Source organism: Macrobrachium nipponense, chromosome 38 (genome assembly GCF_015104395.2).
Source record: "Macrobrachium nipponense isolate FS-2020 chromosome 38, ASM1510439v2, whole genome shotgun sequence".
In the NCBI taxonomy this organism is placed as follows: Eukaryota; Metazoa; Arthropoda; class Malacostraca; order Decapoda; family Palaemonidae; genus Macrobrachium; species Macrobrachium nipponense.
The window spans coordinates 10,250,975-10,272,732 of NC_061098.1; the positions used below are offsets into that span (position 1 = coordinate 10,250,975).

At 39.9% G+C, this 21,758-nt stretch overlaps 1 protein-coding gene across 4 annotated transcripts in view; it reads right to left on the minus strand.

The window, feature by feature from the left end:
• The window catches only part of LOC135209619 (jerky protein homolog-like), an 82,206-nt gene that overhangs the window by 2,359 nt on the left and 58,089 nt on the right, over positions 1–21,758 (minus strand). For 3 of the 4 annotated variants that reach the window (XM_064242322.1, XM_064242323.1, XM_064242324.1), the window contains one exon: positions 17,476–17,585. In XM_064242322.1, coding sequence (XP_064098392.1) covers positions 17,476–17,585 — 110 coding nt within the window. Of the gene's footprint in view, positions 1–5,472; positions 7,468–17,475; positions 17,586–21,758 lie in introns of those variants that run through there. The other variant, XM_064242321.1, reaches the window with a different exon arrangement.

Below are 21,758 nucleotides of genomic sequence, written 5' to 3' on the forward strand. Positions count from 1 at the left end.
TCTCCCCTGGCCAAGATTCGAACCTATTGCCTTTTGGTTTGAAACAGTGGTGACAGGGACTTATCCACTAGGCTATCGAAGGATATGTAAACTGAGAGTGCTTTGCATAAATCAAATTCTGCACTTTGCCACTAACTAAACTCATCACCATGGTAGCCTTCTGAGGGCCTGCTACCATAGTAGCCATGGGGTGTTATACTCTTGTGAGGTATGAGGGCCTGCAGCTGTTGTTTCCTACTTGGTTTTCCATAGGATTATGAGCAATAACATTAAAACTCAGCTATGAGTTTAGAATTACATGTTAGTAATAGATGTTTGAAAAACTAGTAAGTGATCAAACCCTAGCTTGTGTAAGGCCATTCATATAGGCTAAGTCACAGCTCAGTAATAGATAAATGGTTATGTGGCTACCACAAATAGTAATATGAAATCTGGATCACTTAACCAATACATTATTAAATAGGTTTGGACAGTGAGGGCACCAACCTCACTAAGATTGGCTATAATGTGACTAAATATACGTGCACTGCGTGTAGGTGTTCATATACATTTTTGTTATACACAGTAGGTATTTGAAATTTTATATTATAGAATTTCCAAATCATTACTCTATGTTTTACCATTTTTAGTTATTCAAACTATCTTCTGAACTGGCTCTTAATATAAGTGATGTTTGGTAATAGCCTTAAACACCAACCATTTTTTGTTCTTATTTCAGATACACTTTTAAACTAGAGATGTTCTCTGGAGAAGCGACAAATAAGTACTGAAATATCTGATACATTTTCTTTGTGACTCACTGAACGATTTTACATTCATCTCTTCATGTGTAAACACATACATATTTTTGGCAGTTATTGTTGCTGGTTATCTTCATTTTTACTGTACTTTCTTATTTGTATTTTTCTGAACCGAACAGACATACAGTGGATTCATTTAAAGAGTGATTCGTCTACCTCTAAGATTTTTGTAAGGTATAGGCCACGAGGGAAAAAATACAACGGAGTTTCCGCAAGATCTTTCGACGTTCAACGTCCTTTACTTAGGACGTTGAACGTCGAAAGATCTAGGGGCAACTCCGTTGTTTATTTTTTTCCTCGTGGCTTATGCCTTTATTTATGGATTTATCACGTTCCAAAATTTCGTGATTCAGTTATACATACATACATACATACATACATACTATACTATATATATATATATATATATATATATATATATATATGTATATATATATATATAGTATATATATATATATATATATAATATATATATATATATATATTATATATATATATATATATATGACACCTTTACAGCAATTTGCAAGCGTGGCGAAAAAAGTAATAAAAACAACCATTACGTTTATTATCTACTCAGAGATGCACTTTTATAGCTAATAGCAATAAAAACGTTCACGCTACAATCGGTATTCAAATTGTTTTGCAAGAAAACGTAGACGTTCTGGTGTCGATGCTAAAAATACACGGATTGAAGAAGCTTGTGCAGTATTTTAAAATACAGAGAGAGAGAGAGAGAGAGAGAGAGAGAGAGAGAGAGAGAGACTTTAAACTGCCCTTCTTCAACGGTTTTCCAAGATTTATTGTTACTTGTTGGACCTCTGGAGACAAATCAGCTGTTTGAAAATATTTTTTTTTTATTCCAGTGGATATTTATGAAAGGTTAAAAAAAATTCATAATAAAGAACTCGGATATCATCAGTTCGTCTTTTCAAATTATATATTTTTTTTATAATTTAAAGCTTTTGGGAAGAATGTTTCTTTCGTAAATTCGAGGATTCAATTCCTGTATAAACCTGCCCTATAGCCCGCGTTTTGTCTCGCTCTCATTTCCTCATCTTATTCCCGACGATTCCCTCATCTTTCATCTTATCCATCCTCTTCCCAGACGTTGCTGAACCCACCCCCCAAACCCCCCCCACCAACCCCGTCCCCGCTCCATACCATTAGGAACCAACCACCCGTCAGGCAAGAGAGTGCTACAACTCTCTCTCTCTCTCTCTCCGATGACGGTTGGAAGACAGTGCTAAGCTCCTGCTTAGAGCTGATCGGATGGGTAGAGGTTGAAAGGGGGGGGGAGGGGGTTATTGGGGAGGGAAGGCTGGTTGGTATCCTCGGGGGAGGGAATAAGGAGGGCGGGAAGATCAGAAGGCTTTCCTTAGACTCTCTCTCTCTCTCTCTCTCTCTCTCTCTCTCTCTCTACTTCCCCCACCATTCTTCAGGATTCAGGGTAATATTTTGTTACCCTAGAAAAGGACAATCGGTTGCAATTAGGTTTATCGCCAACCAAAAAGCTAGGTAGAATTTTCGCGCCAATTTAATTTTTTCCAAACGACGTCACGTCAGGAGACTATAATCATTCTCCAGTAACATTCTCACTATCTGCCTTACATCAAAACATAGTACTACCTTTATCAGTACCTGCCTTCTGTTAAGACATAGTGCCTATATCAGTACCTGCCTTCTGTTAAGACATACAGCCGTTTCACAAATCAATCCCCGCTTTTTGTAAACTTCTGTGATACAAACAAATGCGGAGGTATAGTCTATGAGTCTAGGAAACAACACCCGTTAATTTCTTGTATAATTAAAGACCTTCGAATTCTCGGATTTCTTTCAAGTAAAAATGAAAGTTATTCGGAACGAAAGCGCAACAGAAGCCCCCCCCCCCCCCCCCCCCCCCGGCACACACACTGCTTAGAATTACAAGGAGAACTGATAAACATCTCGAATTCCGCTCAATCACAAAACGGAAATGGCTTCGGAATGCCGATGACAGCGAATGCGAGAAGCGCAGATGTTGTCCTAGACCGTTGCCATCTGTAAAACATATATATAGCTGTCTTCTGTAATCTGATTGCTATATAATCTACGATAGAAATCACTGATGATCGTCAGTAATATAAAAAAGATCTCTGATATAGAGAAGGGATTATCATACTAATCGAAATTAGAAAATGGGAACTTTACTAAATATGATTATGCCATTAAGAAATAAAGTTACAAATATGTAATCTGTACAATGCACCATGTTAATATAATGTGAAATCATAATTGTATTATATTAATATTAGTTAGAAAATTGTACCCTTACCCAAATATAATTGTGGATAAACCACACTTAGGTTACTCTTACTTATACTTCACTTTCTAAACTGTTCCCTACCATGGTTAGAGAGAGAGGAAAAAAAAAATAGTGGTGGCTAATCAGCTATTGTCAGACGCCTTCGAAATAAACAGTGATTGCATCTGCTCCCACTAATCCCTGTCATTATTCCCGCGGTCTGCCTCCACAGGATATGGCCATAATTATTGCGATTAACTTTCTTAGTAACAAGGCTGCTTTGGTGAGGGATGGGGAGGAGGAGGAGGAGGTGGCTGTGACGTCATTTCCTGTTACCACTGGCAATGAGGAGACTTGTGACAGTTTGTGGTGTGATTTTCTCCTTAGTCGTAGACGATACGACATGACGTTGTGTGACGTCACAACATGACGCGCCTGTAACGTGATTCGCATAATGAGTTTATTAAAGAATGCCGTGCGTTTGAAACATGATTCGTGAGACAAATGACTTATTTTTTTTTAATGAGGAAATAATTTGAAGTAGAAATATTCCTCAGATTTATTTTAGTGAAGCAGCTGGTACTTTTACTTATTTTTAGAAGTGGACTAGATAGGAAAGCTTTTCAAGTTCAGTGATCAACAAATATACATATATATATATATATATATATATATATATATATATATATATAATATATATATATATATAGAGAGAGAGAGAGAGATTGTAAAACTACGACCAGACATCAGAGAGCGACAGAAATTGTAAACCTGGCCAATTGTATGAGAGAGAGAGAGAGAGAGAGAGAGAGAGAGAGAGAGAGAGAGAGAGAGAATTGTAAAACCTGACCAAATGTAAATGTGAGAGAGAGAGATAGAAAATGTAAAACCTGACCAGTTGTGTAAATGAGAGACCTTACCTTACCTTACAGACCTTACAGTTCGAATTGTAAAAACAAGACCAGTTATCAGAGAGAGGGACAGAAATGGTAAAACCTGGCCAGTCGTAAATGAGAGAGAGAGAGATGGTTCCCAATTTCTTCAGGAAAGATCGCTAGTGGTCTTTTCTCCGATGACTATCATAACGGAGGAAATTGAAGGTTGAGGGACATATATCAGTAATTGGCTGGCTGGGGCAGGTCTGGGGGCCTGGGCAGACGTCGCCTGCCCTGCCTCGGGAGGCAGACGACATCTTAAAAGAAAAGACAGAAGAAGAAGACGAATAACTAAAGTAAAAAGAAGAAAATGAAGAAAAAAAATGGACACGCGAGTTCGATTCCAGGGCACTCCACTGAGGGGGTGAGAGATGATGTGTATTTCTGGTGATAGAAGTTTACTCTCGACGTGGTTCGGAAGCCACGTATAAAGCCGTTGGTCCCGTGGCTGAATAACCATACTGGTTCCATGCAACATGAAAACACCATACAAACAAACAAACAAACAATCCGAGGTCGACTGCATCTTCTAGAACCTAGTTTGAATTTATTCACCTTCTAGAAAGATCGAGAGGATAGGGAGATAGGCCTATTTGAGAAAGAGCTCTAGTAGAAGCCAAAGACCCGAGCCTCTTATGGCAGAAGTCACCGATTATAGTAGTACTTAAAAACCCTTAGAACCCAAAGATCTGCGCCAAAGTCATTGATTCTCAAGTGGCAAGTTGAACAGGTTGTCAAAGACTGATACTCATTATTGTAATAAGTAACTATGTTAATATTAAGGCCATAGGAAGAAAAAATGTACCCTTACCCAAATACAATTGTGGATAAACCACACTTGACATTACTCTTACTAATATTCAGCTTTCTAAACTATTCCCTACCATGGTTAGCTATGTAGCTAACTGTCAACCCTCTCTCTCTTCTTTCACCCACCTTACCTATCAGCTAAAAAAAGAATAAAAAAAATATTCATGTTCTAAGCTTTGCATTTCTTCTGCGTTAGATAATGGCATCAATCTTTTTCACTCTCATGGCTTCAATCTTTTTCACTCTCATGGCTTCAATCTTTTTCACTCTCATGGCTTCAATCTTTTTCACTCTCACCGGCCGTTCATATAAATATCTATGAGTTTTTACCTTTCATCCAGCACCCTTAGCTCAGGAAGAAGTGGAAGAAGAAAGTGTAAGGAATGTGATATTGAAAATTCCATTTGTTTCTTTAAGAAAGACTTTTCGACAGACATCAGTGGTAAATTTTTTTTTTAAAGTTCTCTCGTTCTCGTCTATTCATCTTAAATCTCAAAATTATAATTTCACACTATAACATGAATAAGGACATTTTTGCTCTCCTTGAAATGTTATCCAAAGGAAGAGGGTTGATTATATATATATATATATATATATATATATATATATATATTATATATATATAGTATGCATACATACATACCTCTCCAAGGTTTGTTTGATCCCTCTTCTCTTCCGAAATCTTATGGAAACGAACGAGGCGAGTGTCGTTACGCAACGCCAACCCACCACTACCTGGCTCAACTTGTTCAAAGTGTAGATCCATCAGTTCCTCCGTCGTCAGTTCCCCACTGCGAGTTTCGACCAGGTCGTTCACGTCTCCTTCACTCACTTCCAGGCCCATGGACTTTCCGAGGGACACAATCTCCTCCACCACTGACGCTTCAGGCTCGAATCCTTCAACGGTGTCCCTCTCGGACACAGTCTCCGGCCATAGCTTCTTCCACGCAGAGTTTAACGTCCTCCTTGTAACGCCCTGCCAGGCCATGTCGATCGCTCGGAGGCAGGTCACGATATCGTACCGATCATTCCAGAACTCTCGAAGGGTGAGGTTTGTGCTCTCCGTCACCTCAAAGCAGCGCTTGAACAGGTGCTTGGTGAAGAGCTTTTTGAAAATTGTAATCACTTGCTGATCCATGGGCTGCAGGATAGGGGTGGCGTTGGCTGGGAGGTAGAGGACCTTGATAAACTTAAATTCTTCCAGGAGGCCGTCTGAGAGGTTTGGTGGGTGGGCGGGAGCATTGTCAAGGACGAGAAGGGCTTGCAGGGGTAGGTTATTTTCCAAAAGGTACTTCTTGACTGCAGGACCAAAGACCAGGTTTACCCACTGCACAAAAAACTCCCTGGTGACCCATGCCCTAGGGTTTGCCCTCCACATAACCTGCAGGTTTTCTTTAAGTATCTTATGAGACTTAAAGGCTCTGGGGTTTTCAGAGTGATGCACGAGTAGCGGCTTAATTTTGCAGTCGCCACTCGCATTCGCGCACAGTGCAAGGGCTAACCTATCCTGCATAGGGTTGTAGCCTGGCAAGCTCTTCTCCTCTGTCGCTATACACATACTCCTCGGCATCTTTTTCCAGAAGAGCTCTGTCTCGTCACAGTTGAAGACTTGCTGGGGGATGTATCCCTCAGCTTCTATTAATTTGGCAAAAGTTATAATGAAATCCCCAGCTGCCTTCGCTTGCGAGCTTGTTGCCTCACCGTGCCTGGCGACAGAATTAAGGCTTGCCCTCTTTTTAAAATTATCAAACCATCCATGACTGGCTTTGAACGACTCCGCCAATGCCTTGTCTTTTGATGTTCCTCCCATCTGCTCCACCAAATCCTTGTAAATGTCTCTCGCCTTCACACAGATGATGCTCTCAGTCACCGAATCTCCCGCGTGCTGCTTCTCCGTCAACCACACCAACAGCAACATCTCCATCACTTCATGGGCAGAGGACCGGAGCCTTGACATAATCTTGATGCCCTTGGCTGGCGTGATACTCATTATCGATGCCTTCTTCTTCAAAATCGTACATATCGTAGAGGTACGACGGTTATACTGCCTCGCCAAGTCGACAACACGCACGCCACGCTCGTGTTCTGTAATGATTTTGTGCTTCAGATCCAAGGACATCATCCTTTTCTTCTTTTCAGCAATGATCTCGGCACTCACTTCCTTAGGATCCATGGTTCAGATTAAACAAATTTTCCAAAATAAACAAAATGCGAAAACAAGAACAACAGGATACGACGGGATGCTAGCACAGCCAGATGGCCTTGTGAACTGAATGAAAAGAGAAAACCTCTGGCTGGGGTACCTACTAGTGGCGCCGCTGTGGCGGGTGGCGTAAGCTAGCTCGCTCCCTCGCTCGCAACTCAGATAACGGGCTCGCAAAACATCGACCGCGCGACGGCTCGCATCTTAGAAAACTCGTTAGTTGATTTGCTCGTGAGAGAGAAAGAGAGAGAGTGCTCGTAAGGTGTGTGTGTGTGTGTGTGTTTGTGTGAGAGAGAGAGAGAGCGAGAGAGAGAGAGAGAGAAACATCATCCTTGATTCGGCAGCTATACGATGAGTGGTGAATGATGGCTTCTTTAGCATAGCAGTGAAAACTGAAATAGATTAATATGCAATAGGGTGAAACATCGACATAATATTCACATAGTTACAGAAACAGCGCAACGCAACGCGTAAAAGAAGTGTGTGGAAGTTTCTCATTCTCAAGACACCTGAGTCATCATCAGCCTCTCTCTCTCTCTCTCTCTCTCTCTCTCTCTCTCTCTCCTCGTAAGTAACCGGAATTAGCAAATGCCGTAGCTGGCCCTCGTCGAGATGCATCTTGCCAATCAATACTCCAGTGGAGAGAGAGAAAGAGAGAGAGAGAGAGAGAGAAGAGAGGGGAGGGGTAGGAGTAGGAGTAGTTTAAGACATACATTAAGGTCGAAACAGGGGACAATAATTAGATGGTAGACCAAAATTTAGACGCAGGTTTTAAGGTCACCCTCACCCCCCTCCTCTCCCCCTCCCCTCCCTCGCCTCCCTCCCCCCTATTCTCTCCTCTCCTCCCCTTCCACTCCCTCCCCCTCCCCCCCCTCTCTCTCTCCTTCCTTCCCCTTCCTTATTCCTCCTGGCAGGATTTTAGACTGACACATAATTAAAGTCTAAGAGAGTTTATTATGCTTAGAGCCACAATCTTACAGATTTAGCGAGGGGGTGAGGGGGGGGGACGTTGGATGGAAGGGGTAGAGGGGATAACGGAAGGGGAAGGGGAGAATAATTGAGAGAAGGGACATGAATAAGCAAAAATGGAAATGCATTGGAAAGACGAAGGAAGGGACACAGAAAGGGAAAAATATGAGAGGAGACAGAGAGAGAGAGAGAGAGAGGAGGGGGAGGGGGAGGGGAAAGGGTAAAGCGGGAGAAATAAAGTGGAAATTGTGAAGGGAACTATACATAATGAAGTGATGTTGACATGGCGTTCATTACGTGGATCTTCCACGTACGAATTTCCGCGCGAGATTAATTCATTCCAAAAACGTTTTCGGACGTTTTTCTTTAATACGGTTATTTTCGAAACGTTTCTCTTTTGTCGTTTGGCAGGTGGGGTTGTTCATCGTTTTCCTCGGACGTTTATTGTTAATTATTACTATCAAGAAGTTTGTGTCAACTCTAGTTCCATAATATTTTCTCAAAAAGTGACTGTCACAATTCGTTGCCCGTTTACCCTAAATATATTTCGATATTTTGATATAACTGCTTTATTTTTTTACAATATAGTAAAACGTCTTGGAACATCACATCATACACATATCACCAAACAGCCTGCTGCTAATCAAGTATCACAATCAGGTCGGAAACAGGTCAGTGTTTGTGCACCGAATGACCTGTGAGGTTAATAAACACAATAAAAAAGACGATTTTGACAGTTTGAGAGGAATATGCACAAACTAAAGGGTCATGAACACACGAAAGCACTCTCTCTCTCTCTCTCTCTCTCTCTCTCTCTCTCTCTCTCTCTCTCTCTCTCTAATCAATCAGGTTGAAAACAGGTCACCGAATGACCTGTGAGGTTAACAAACAAAAAATAAAAAAGACGATTTTGACAGTTAGAGAGGAATATGCAGAAACTAATAAAGCGTCATTAACACTCGTGGAAGCATTCTCTCTCTCTCTCTCTCTCTCTCTCTCTCTCTCTCTCTCTCTCTCTCTGACGGTTTTAACTACCGTCGCCCTTAAGTCCCAGATGCCTAGGGGCCAGAATAAGAAGCCCAGGGAATTAGCGTCTTCAAGTTCCTCTCTTAAGGATGCACGAAATGGCTGTCCCAGCTGAAGGAATTTTATTCCCAGTTCGTTCCGAAATCTCGGCCGAGGAAAACTGAGGGCTCCTCCTCCTCGCGTGACACGCGCCAAGAAGATCTCTCTCTCTCTCTCTCTCTCTCTCTCTCTCTCTCTCTCACACTGGTTTCAAGTACCTCATAAAATGGCTGGGTTTGAAACAGGATGAATTTATGGAAATATGTCAGGGTTAGGTTTAGTTAAGGAATCAGTCGTTTAAAAAACCTTTACACACACACACACACACACACACACACACACACACACACACACACACACACACACATATATATATATATATATATATATATATATATATTATATATATATATATATATATACATACATATATACACAATTTTCCTTTGTAGGTATAATCAACAAGCTTTATTTATTTCTTCGTGAAAACATATATGTATATATGCACATATATATGCACATACATGCACACATATTAAATGTGATTTACCACTCGAGTCTACTTGCTTTGTACACGAGTGTCTATTAAATTTCCCTACAAAGTACTACGTTTCCCTGTTTATCCTCAAACATATCCAAACAGCTTTGTCTTCTGTTTCCACATGAACAATCTTCCTACAAGGATGATTTAGTATTCCAAACAACTTGTCTTCTGTTTCCATATAAACAATCTTCCGACAAGATTCTTTATTACTTATTATTCTCTCTCTCACGTTCCTGCGCAGGTCGGCGGTCACTTCCTGAAGGAACGCCTCACAAACGCCCTTCTTATGAACGACGCTTCATTTCAGGCATCGGACAAATAATAATTATTAAGCAATCATCGGCTTCAATTAAGGCGCAGAACTCCGTTGGCATTATACCACGAAAGAAATAAATGAAACGGGTTTCCGTAATGTATCACGGTGGGAAACATCGATTCTGCAGGGGGTCGGGTCACAGGGTAACCAACCTTACGGCGGGTTCCTCTAAGCGCCACTGTAGCTTGGCCAAGGGGAGAGAGAGAGAGAGAGAGAGAGAGGTTTTTGGGATGTACACCTTTAACAAATTTCGCGCTTGCCGAGTTGTTTGTTCTTCTAAACATTGTGTTTTGCTACAAGCAAGCAAGCACGCACACACACACACACAGAGCGAGAGAGAAAGAGAAAGAGAGAGAGAGAGAACACACGTTTGAATGTGTCCTCCTTTCTCTGGCATTGTACACATCCAAATACAGATGGAAATGTTGCTGCTTCCCCACCCAACATAGCCCCGCACCCCCCCATCCCCCCAACCCCCCTTTCTCTCTCTCTCTCTCTCTCTCTCTCTCTCTCAGCGTTTTGTCAACAGGAAAGTTTTCAGGTCTGGGGAAATAGGGCTCGAATTCGTTTCGTCGTATCTCAGTGTTGTTATTCAATTGAATATTGTTTGTTCCTTCTCTCTCTCTCTCTACGGTGCATTTTCATTATTATTTTCTTTTGTGGTGGCAGTTTTATTTTTATGTTCTTTCGATATTTTTCCTCTTCACACGACTTGATTCGTTTTCACATTGTCCACATGTCATTGCTTGCATTTGGAGCGGAATTAAAGAAAAAAAAATTTGGGGGGGTCGGGGCAAATATTTTATGTCGGCGCCTGCTTGCATTTAAATCAGTTTTTAAATTTTTTTTCGACAGTGATTCCATTATCAGTTTTTCCCTTGGTTTTTTATATGAGCGCGGATGTTCGATCTTGGAAACTCTTCATAATATAATTATAATCATACCAAAGAGGATATGAAAAAAATAATTATTGACATTAAGTGAAAGTTTTTAAAACATGAATATAAAAGGAACAAATACTTCTAGTGTAATGTAAATAAGTGTTGCGAGCAGAATTGTATTTCTAAGCTGGTTAAAATTCAATTTAAAAATGAGTAAATTTACATATCAATGTATGTTAAACAGCAAATTTCCGTCTTGAGTACTGCGTATAATATAAAATATTGTAACCCAACCGGTATATATCTATATAGAAACATACCTTTCCGATTTTAACTATAACTATATTTTTACTTAACTATACTTTCAAGGATAATTGCCACGCTGTATCCCCCTAACCCCCTCATTCCTATGTACCTCCCTCTGGCTTTCTATATCTCCCTCCCACCCTCCATCTCTCTCACTGCACGAGAGAAAGCTTCCAGCAGAATTTATGTCAAAAAAAGATGACAAACAGAAGCCCAAATTGGCATTCTTGAGTGCTGTATTAACCCCTTTACGTCTCTGCTTCGGCCCTGCCGTTAATCCCTTGTTTATGGTTTTGCCTGATAACTGTCATTTATTGTATTGTTTTCGCTCTCTTCCCATACTAACCCCCCACCGCCCTCCCAATCAAAAGCACAGTTTGGAGATGGCTGGTTTACGATTTAATCCAGTCAGGTGACCGCTGGCCTTCTGTTCAATACCCCGTGCTCACCACGTGTCGTGGGATCCGAGGTTGGCAGCAAAAAAAAGCCAAAAAAAAAAAAAAAAAAAAAAAAAGGGGGTCGATGAAAATAATCAGGTTCTTAATGAAAATATCTGAATTCAAATGTGTTTTTTTTTTACGCGTTTCGAGCTCGTGGCTATGTATACTTAAGAACACTTTAACTTTATATCTATGAAAACAATCAGGTTCTTAATATCTGTATTCAAGTGTGTGTTTTTTTTATGCATCTTAAACTCGTGGCTATACTTTAGAACACTTTTACGATACCAAAGAGACATTTATAACCGTGGTTCTATTTTTCGAACAGCATTAGTATCTCCATAACCAAACGTACGATTAGTCAAGCCTGCAGCGTCATTTTGAAGAAAATTTGTCACATTATCACATACCTTTAAATCACTTCAGTATTGCTTGTTTGTTTGTTTGTATGGTGCTTTTACCTTGTATGGAACCAGTGGTTATTCAGCAACGGGACCAACGGCTTTACGTGACTTCCGAACCACGTCGTGAACTTTTATCACCAGAAATACACATCTCTCACTCCTCAATATAATGGCCGAGAATCGAATCCGCGACCACCGAGGTGGAACGCTAATACCATACCAACCACGCCACTGAGGCGCTTACTTCTGTATTGCGTTTAGTTTTCGAGCGGCATTACAAAACATAAGGCCATTTTATGTGGCATGCGCCGTGTCATTCCGCAAACTTACACGCACACACATTAAAAACTACTGAGGCTACAGGGCTGCAAATTGGCAAGTTGATCATCCACCCTCCAATCATCAAACGTACTAAATTACAACCCTTTAGCTTCAGTAGTTTTGATTTTTAATTTAAGGTTGAAGGTAGCCATGATCGTGCGTCTGGCAGTTATAAAGTTCCATGGCCCGCGGCTCATACAGCATTTTACCGAGACCAGCGAAAGATGGCTCTGTTCTCGGTGGCCTTATACGATGTACAGAAAACTCGAATTTTTAAAACTTTTTTTTCAAATTGGGCTGTGTTGCCACTTAAAGACATCTCCAATCCACCTCTGTTTACAACTTGGCCACGCCCTTATTTTAGTACCAACAACAGACAACGACAAAAGGCCGTTTTATTTATCTTCTTATAGTCTTTCCAAACCCCCAGAGACCGCCAGGGTGGGGCTGGGTAAAGAATAAAGCCCAACCAAATCTATTAATCCTTTTAAATCTTAGCCTCAAGGTTAATCGCCTGTTTATGGCTTTGCCTGAGATCTGTCATTTACTGTACGCCCTCTTGTTGTAAGGAAAGAACGTCTATGAAGTAAACTTTGGTCGTTCTTAATTTCCATTTTTACCATTGTGTGCTTCTTGCAAAAATAGTAATCATAGTTCTTATGATTATACTATAATGTGTTTATTGCATTAACAGTTAAAATCTGTGCTGGTAGTTCGGCAGGAATAGCTTCTCAAGCCATTTAATTATTGGCCATATTTCATTTTAGCAGTTTTTTGTGTTATTAGTTATGTGACTGTACTTTTTCGTCCATCTGCAGGTTAAATAATATCAATTCATCATTTGCAATAGAAAAATAATTTACCATTAAATACAGGAGACCGCTAGTTGTTTCTTTAGTATATTAAAATATTTGACTTGGCCTTGGAGTATATGAAGATGTTGGCGGGGTCCCCGGGAACAGGTCACTCGGGGTCAAGGTCTGGCCCCTCGGGCTGTCTGTACTGTCCAGTGACCACCGTTTGTTATTGTCCTAGAGGACCTAGAACCTAGGTCGAGCTGGTCATTCAAATGCCCCCGGCCCCCGCTGCTGACTACGTGTCAGCGAAAATGGGGTTTGGGGCAGAGGTAAGGTATATAATATACCTTGGGCAGAGGCGGCCAAAAAATTATGCCACGTCTCTTTTGTCTCCAGTACGCTCCCTTGTTACGAAGAGTTACAAGGATTAGGATGTCTCAAACACTTGTAATAGTCCATCCTAAGAGGAGACATCATGTGCTCCCTTATCTCTAGAAGCAGGTTTTACTGTGCATTCACAGTGTCCCTCTAATGATTCTGTCTAGCTTTCCTTTTAAACTCTTCCTCACTGTTGCTGTTTACAACTTCTGAAATCCCGTAATGTATGTATACGTCTTCCAGGACTATTTTCCAGGACGCAGAAATCCAGAGAAGACGTTTTTATTTACGAAAACATAATCGACTGTGAAAGTACGACCATAAATACATGCAATGGAAAAATGTTCTCTCTCTCTCTCTCTCTCTCTCTCTCTCTCTCTCTCTCTCTCTCTCTCTCTCTCTCTCTCGAGGGCAAAGGGGGTCAGGAATAATATTCCATTCGCGGCAATGTAGCAGCTAGCCATCGACCTTCCTGAAGCGAGTTTTTTTTTTTTTTTTTCTCGACCAGTTTCGGCGATGCAAGTGGTGGCCCCGAGCTTGGAAATTACAGTATCGCCAATAAATATCAACCCTGTTATTCTCTTTTGGCGAGAGAGAGAGAGAGAGAGAGAGAGAGAGAGAGAGAGAGAGAGAGAGAGAGAGAGAGAGAAGGTTCTTGAGGCATCCTAGTTATTCTTTAATGGAGAGAAAGATTCTTGATTAGTACTACTTTCTGTATATGAGAGAGAGAGAGAGAGAGAGAGAGAGAGAGAGAGAGAGCGAGAGAGAGAGAAGAAGAAGAAGAAGAAGAAGAAGAAGTAAGGATTCACAAGGGCCATGTTCAGTGCCCTTTTTTTTTTTTTTTACGAGATTAACGACCATGTGGCTCACGGGGCGGGGGCGGCGATGTGGGGGGGCGGGGGGGGGGGGGGGGGGGGGGGGGGGGGCGGTTTAGGGAATGGGTTGTTTAGAGCCCAACATGACCCGGGTGGGTCGTAAGGCCGACGAAATATTACCTATGGTCGGGATTTCTATCTCTAATTGCAAGGCCCCGGGCCAACCCGCTTCGAAGTCCCCATCTGACCGCCGCCGTGTCCGTCGATGGGGAACGTTGATGGCAGACGTTTAGAAAACGTTGATAGCAAACGTTTAAGAAACGTTGATAGCAGACGTTTAAGGAAACGTTGATAGCACACCTTTAGGAAACGTCGATAGCAGACGTTTATGAAACGTTTATAGCAAACTTGATTTGAAGCTCTTCCATTCTCGTGTGTAAGTCAGTTTCTTTTCCTTCTGCATATTATTTATATTTCCCTTACAAAGCTGTTTCTCTATTTGTTCACTACTGACAACAATTTCCCTTTACCTCCTCCTACTTCCTACTAATGAACACCATCATATTCTTTGGAAGCTTAAAGAATTTCAAGTCATTGGCCCCTTTGGTGGGCTTGTTCCATATGAATGGATTTCGTCTGCTAAATAATAATAATAAAATTAAAATCGACTCTGACAATTACATATTTGAGACACGCCAACCTTCGGTGCGCTGCTCACCAGTTTAAGCAAAAATGAGAAAACAATAATTAAAAAAATAGAGAAAAACCTTTATAAAATTAACGCAGCAATTACTTTTAATAAAACATGTGTAAAAGAGGGTTTACTTCCAACATAAAATAATAATAATAATAATAATAATAATAATAATAATAATAAAATAATAATAATAATAATAATGTTCATTCGCCTCGTCTTGGTATTGATGATTTTGCTTCCCCTAAAAAGAATGACGTATTTATTATGCTTTATATTTGCATTTTATTAACAACCCTTTGACAAACGATATTATGAATTTAAACTTTTTTTTAAATGCCATAAAAGTGTTATTTTCACTTTGTGAAGAATTTACCCATCACCAATCGATCAACAACCAGGTACCTCATTGCGCTACGAGGTCGCAGAGAGAAAGAGAGAGAGAGAGAGAAGTACATCACATGAACCACTAGTAATAACTTGGGGTAATCGTTATGTAAAACTAAAACCCAATCGCTTCGTTCATGAGAGAGGAGAGAGAGAGAGAGAGAGAGAGAGAGAGAGAGAGCCTTACTCCTCCTCCTCCTTCCTCAACCCCTGCCTTTTTCGAGGTAGTTTGGTCACTTAAAACTCACCCTCCCTCAGGTAAGAGCAATTTTCCCCAAACCCTGGCCATTGCAAATGGACGAAAACAGCCTGCAAGCGATTATGAGCCATTCTGCCGGTCATCGTAAGGATTACTTTTCCTTATTATCGCCTCCGAAGGCCTTTCCTTGCGTCTATGATTTTATAAGCGGCGTGGATCTTGTGTGTTTGCATTTCTATTATTATTATTATTATTATTATTATTATTATTATTATTATTATTATTATTATTATTATTATTATTATTATTATTGCTCTTGTTCTATTTTCAAAGAGAATGGCAGAATTAAGTGAGTTGATTTTATATATTTTTATATAGAAAAAAACGATATATAAAATCCAGGCGCTTAATTCTGCCATTCTCTTTAATAGTATTTGCCTAGAAGAGCGTCTTTTACCAAAATATATTATTATTATTATTATTATTATTATTATTATTAACTTCGGAAATTCAAGCGAAAGTGCAATGTATTACTACGATAATCAACTTCCATTTTAGTATCTTACTTATATTTTCGTTTATTTATTAATTTGTACATCTCTCTGTTTCTCTGATAACTGATCTCTTTTTTTTCCTGGATTTCTCCACTGCCTTCTGTTACTTATTTCTAATGAAAGCCATAATATTCTTTGGAAGCCTGAATTTGAAGCATTGGCCTTTTGGTGGGATGTTTCATATGAATGAGGTTCATCTTCTGAATAATAATAATGATAATAATAATAATAATAATAATAATAATAAGATGAGCTTTATTCATATAGAACAAGCCCACCAAAGGGGCCACTGACTTGAAATTCTTTAAGCTTCCAAAGATATATAGTGTTTATTTGAAATAAGTAAGAGAAGGTAAATAGGAAATACAGAGAATAATGCCTTTTGTGTGTTACATTTTTATTAACAATCAGTTATCAATGAAATATATAATGAATAAAAAACATTATTCATTATATATTTTCAAAGGCTAACTTTGTAACGTATCACATATTTATGTTTTTATTCATTATATATTTTCAAAGGCTAACCTTGCAGCGTAACAACACCGAGCGCTCGCTAATGCAATTTTAATCTAATTAGTCATTTAGGATCGACACACATTCCTGCATTTCTGTTTTCCCCTTTCGAGCGAGTCTCCGAGACGGAGGATAATGACATTTACGGTGACCTTAGATAGAGGCTGTTTTAGGTAAGCGTTGTAAGTTCAAGTTGGCGCCCTTTTGGCGAGTCAATGATTCAGTGACGCAACGTCAAATTTTCATAACCAAGTTCCGAGTGTTTATTTTAATCCCTCTGTCGAATATTTATAGTGTATTTATGACAAGTCAATAAGTAAACTTGTTCTTTTTTTTCCCCTCCAGTAGTTACCTGATAAACTTTTGATTTGAGATTTCGTTCATTCAACTGACGTTTCCACAAAAGACTCATGAGTAGTACGTTGCAACCCATGTAATATATCTATTTTTGGTCCAGTTGATGATAAAAAGACTTAACATAATCATACCGATACCGTCATTCACCTGTAATTCATAACAGTTCCCTCCATAATCATACAGGCACTGTTATTCACCTGTAATTCTTAACAATTCGCTCCTCTATCACCTGTATCATTAAGGAAAACAGTAAGTAAACAAGGCGGCCTGTGTTCTTGGCAACTACAGCGGTGCCAGACGCGCGCGATTATGACTAACTTTAACCTTAAATACAACAGAAACTACTGAGGCTAGAGGGCTGCAATTTGGTCTGTTTGATGACTGTAGGGTGGATGATCAATGTACCAATTTGCAGCCCTCTAGCCTCTGTAGTTTTTAAGATGTGAGGGTAAACAGATATATATAGCCATATCAATAAGTCGAGCGTCGTGTATTCTCACCTGGTTACTGACTGGAGTGCTGACAGTTTCTTTCCCCAGCGTCTTCGGTGCTGGAACATTCGATGCTGGAGGGTCGCTGGAGCTGGTGGAGTCCTTTGAGGATTCTCCATCTGGAATGAAAAAGAGAGAGAGAAAAAAATTAGATTAGCAAATTTTCCGTCTTTATATGATACAATTATTAATGATATATACATACTATATATATATATATATATATATATATATATATATATATATATATATATATATATATATGTATGTATGTATGTATGTATAACTGAATCACGAATGTTTGGAACGTGATAAATCAAATAAATAAAGGTATAAGCCACGATAGAAAAAAATAAACAACGGAGTTTCCGCTAGATCTTTCGACGTTCAACATCCTTTAATTAATTTATCTGCTAAGTAAAGGACGTTGACATCGAAAGATCTTGCGGACTCCATTGTTTATTTTTCCTTCGTGGCTTATACCTTTATATATATATATATATATATATATATATATATATATATATATATATATATATATATATATATATATATATACTGCTATAAAAGGCAAAGAAGTTACTTCAATCAAGATTCTCCCTCCGTTTGCTTTATCACCTTCGTAGTCGCTCTCTGCATCGCCCGCCCCCCCATAAAACTCGTATTCTTGGGCCATTGGTGGTCTTCACAAAACCGAGAGAGAGAGAGAGAGAGGGGGGAAGGGTAGAAGGGTAGGGGGTATGTGTCCGTCATCTCAATTTCGCCCATTTTATCCTGAAGCTCAAGTGTCAGAATGGCCTCTTCCACAGTAGCCACCACTGCACGGCATTTTTACAGCGGTACTTAGCTGTGAGCAAAAAATGTCTTTAATATTCAGAGAGAGAGAGGAGAGAGATGAGAGAGAGAGAGAGAGACCCTTATGATGATATTTTAAAAGAAAATGCCTAGCTATCTCGGAGGGCAAACGCATCCCTAATCTCACCGCATCCTAGAGAAGGGGAAGAAGGAGATGATGATGATGATGATGCCTTGCTTGCTTGCAATCACACCCTCTCCGAATCCGCCCCCCCCTCCCCCCCCCCCCCCATCCCCAAACCCAACCACCCCATTCCCTCTTTAGCGGCGGGGGAATGCGAAAATGATCCGTAATAACCTGCAGCAGAAGAGGGAAAAATGACAATAACCATTTCCCGTGCTCCTGGAGCACCTCTTTATACTGCTTGCTCGCCGTTGTTCGACATTCGCCCTTACGACCCGGCGCCGTAAGAGCGAAAACACGGCGAGGGATTCTCTCTTTTTATCCATTTACAGTTGGTGCCCGTATGGCCTGTACTACTACTCTGTTTTCATGAGTATGATATTCCATTTGCTTCCAATACGGCCCCGTTGTGCTGCATGGTCCAATATCCTCTCCTCCTCCTCCTCTTCTTCTTCTTCTTCTTCATCTTGTTCTTCCACTGTTCTGTGTGCTTGAGTCTTTTCCCCTGTTCTCAGCTTTGTAAGCCACATTGTGTTCCGTGAAACTCCCGATTCTGAATGCATAATTCTACAGTTTCAAAAGCAAAGTGAGTGAATTCATCCTACGGTTCCTCCAACAAAGTGATTTCATTCTAAAGGTTTCCTCCAACGAAGTGATTTCATTCTACAGTTCCCCAACAAAGTGAATTCATTCTACAGTTCTCCAGCAAAGAGAATTCATTCTACAGTTTCTCCAACAAAGCGAATTCATTCTATAGTTCCCCCAATAAAGTGAATTCATTCTATAGTTCCCCCAACAAAGTGAATCAATTAATTTTAGTTTCCCTTCAGTGACGTCTTTGACCAACTTGTTGGCCGAGTCGGCAAAGACGTCACTGAAGTCCTGACTTCTCCTCTTATGCGCCGGTTCGAATCGACGAGAGGACGAGATTATTATCAACTGAAAAAAAAATCCCCTTCGGTTAACATTATATATTATATATGATATACAGTCGAGGACAAAATCCTAGGCGCCCCTCCCATCCTACTCCTAAGGTGAATCGTGAAATCCTATTGGAATTCCTCCAGAAACCGCAGACATTCCCGATCTTTTTCTTCCGTCCATAACCACACCACCACCACATCATCATCATCAAGAAATAAATACGAACACAGGACGTGAAACCAAATACACAGCCAGTGGAGCCACGTCACAGGATTGGTTCTGAAACCGAACTCTTGGAAAAACTCGTCTGATAGGAGAGAGAGAGAGAGAGAGAGAGAGAGAGAGAGAGAGAGAGGTCTGCTCCCTCATATTTAGTCATTTATCTTATTTTCCTATGGATTGTCTTTCTCTCTCTCTGCAGGATGATTTAAAGGGAGAGAGAGAGAGAGAGAGAGAGAGAGAGAGAGAGAGAGAGAGAGAGAGAGAGAGAGAGAGAGAGAGAGAGAGGTCTGCTCCCTCATATTTAGTCATTTATCCTATTTTCTTTTGATTAATACCATTTTTTGAATATGAGGAAGCGAGAGAGAGAGAGAGAGAGTTCCTGGATTAATACCATTTTGTGTGAAGAGAGAGAGAGAGAGAGAGAGAGAGAGAGAGAGAGAGAGAGAGAGAGAGAGTCTATATGGCCATTCTGTCTGAATATAAAGAGAGAGAGAGAGAGCCTATAGTATAACATTTTGTCTGAATATAAGAGAGAGAGAGAGAGAGAGAGAGAGAGAGAGAGAGTCTATATGCCATTTTGTCTGAATATAAGAGAGAGAGAGAGAGAGAGTCTATATGCCATTTTCTGAATATAAGGAAGAGAGTGAGAGAGAGAGAGAGTCTACAGTATACCATTTTGTCTGAATACAACAGAGAGAGAGAGAGAGAGAGAGAGAGAGAGAGAGAGAGAGTCTATATGCCATTTTGTCTGAATATAAGGAAGAGAGAGAGAGTCTATATACCATTTTGTCTGAATATAAGAGAGAGAGAGAGAGAGAGCAGAGAGAGAGATGAGAGAGAGAGAGAGAGAGAGAGGTGTCTATATACCATTTTGTCTGAATATAAAGAGAGAGAGAGAGAGAGAGAGAGAGAGAGAGAGAGAGAGAGAGAGAGTTCCTGGATTTTGTGTGCAGCTAGAGAGAGAGAGAGAGAGAGAGAGAGAGAGAGTTTCCTGCTTAATACCATCTTGTGGAAGATAGCAAGAGTGAGAGAGAGAGAGAGATGGTATTAGTCTTTATATAGTTACGTACTCAAAAGATACCTCTAAAGTATTCATCCCCGTCACGGAGTATATGATTAGCATAACGCTCTAGGCCAAACTATACATGCAGTCTTATCACTCATATCAGCGATAAAGGTGTACGAGACTTCTTGAAGTATATTACACGATGGTATGTGAGGTGGACAGGGTGTCCGTAAAGTCCCAGTACCATTAATTATTTATTGCTTAGAATGGTACTGGGACTTTATGGACACCCCGTATAATGTTTACTGCCATTATATGTCGTCAATGGTATGACGCTGAGATGCACTGAGAGATTTTTAAAAGATTGTACTCTAACGTACAAGTGAGATGTATTATTATTATTATTATTATTATTATCATTATTATTATTATTATTATTATTATTCAGAGGATGGACCCCATTCATTTGGAACAAGCTCATTATGTTTCTTTGCATTACATGTAACATATCATTAAGCAATAAGTATAACGTAAGAGACCTTGATATTACAGCAGATGAATATCGCATGATCACATCTATTGCATTACAGATACAATCATGACATTCAGACATAAACATATCTGTAATAGATATGTTTATGTCTAATGTCGAAAATGTTTAGTAAGACGTATAGGTAATGCAAGAGACTGCAATAAGTTAGAAAAAAAAATCCATATAGTCCTTACTACCCTAATAATATTCTTCTTGCATTTCAATGCATTTTTCATTGATTTGTCAATTTATTAATTACTTTTGTTTAGTATGTGGGGTCTATTCTCGGAATTTTATTTCCCTTTGCCTCGTCTTACTTATTCCCAATGAATACCTAATTATTATTTGGAAGCTTGAATTTCAACGGGCTTGTTCCATATGAATAGGTTTCAGCTTCTAAATAATAATAATAATAATAATAATAATAATAATAATAATAATAACAGAACAAACTATTCGGAACCAACCAGAAAAAGACTATACAGCCAACTAAGAGGGGAAGACAACCACCCAGAAATTCCTGAAGCCGAACCAAGTAAGAGACTGGGAAAACATATGGACCAATCCGGTATCACACAACAAACATGCAACATGGCTCCAGGAAGTCAAGGAAGAAGAAACAGGGAGAA